The 735-nt window shown below is 46.0% G+C and overlaps 1 protein-coding gene across 1 annotated transcript in view; it reads left to right on the top strand.

The window, feature by feature from the left end:
• LOC119591727 (balbiani ring protein 3-like) overlaps nt 1-735 on the top strand; it is a gene marked incomplete in the record, with an annotated part of 83,966 nt that overhangs the window by 60,062 nt on the left and 23,169 nt on the right. The window contains 1 exon segment of the mRNA XM_037940476.1: nt 1-200. Coding sequence (XP_037796404.1) covers nt 1-200 — 200 coding nt within the window.

Genomic DNA, 735 nt, shown 5'->3' with positions numbered 1-735 from the left:
AGTTTGCAAGCAAACTTGCGCACAAGGCGAAACGGAAATTGACAACGGATGTTCAGGCACCGGTTGCAAATGTTGCTCTCCTCCTCCTGCTACCTGCCCTGCCACATCCACATGCCAGGGAAAGTGTGTGGATTCCAGGCAGTGTGATGACGTTCTAACAGGTTCAACCTGTAATGGAGCAAATTGTGTCTGTTGCCGCGGTGAGTCGTACACACAGCCCAAATATATAGCACATTTGTAATACTTTCCAACACTAATACCACTTTCTCAACTACAATTCGTCCTCTCTCTGAGGCATCGTCGAAACGTCGTCGAAACGTTCTCGTTCGTCTGTTTCAACAACGGATGTTCAGCCTTCGGTTGCAAATGTTGATATCCTCCTGCAGCATGCTCTGCCACATCCACATGCTAGGGACAGTGTGATAAAGTTATACCAAGTTCAACCTTTAATGGAGCAGATTGTGTCTGTTGCCTGTTTGTCACACAGCCGTATATATGACATACCCACGACACTCTCAAACATTAGTACCACTCATAAGTCCTCTTTTTAAAGCCGCGTTGAAATCAGCTTGAAATGGTCGTTTGCAGTAATTGGAAGAGTTGTGTCCAAAGATTCCGATATTCCAAGATGTATATGCCATAGCTGCGTGACTTGAGTAATGGTTACCCACCGTCACACTGTACCTTGTAGCGTACAGGCAGTTCATCAGCCAATGGCAGCAGCTGGATACTATA

Source organism: Penaeus monodon, chromosome 29, assembly GCF_015228065.2.
Source record: "Penaeus monodon isolate SGIC_2016 chromosome 29, NSTDA_Pmon_1, whole genome shotgun sequence".
Classification (NCBI taxonomy): domain Eukaryota; kingdom Metazoa; phylum Arthropoda; class Malacostraca; order Decapoda; family Penaeidae; genus Penaeus; species Penaeus monodon.
The sequence above is the reverse complement of the archived record's forward strand: the minus strand, read 5'-3'. Positions and strand labels throughout refer to the sequence as shown.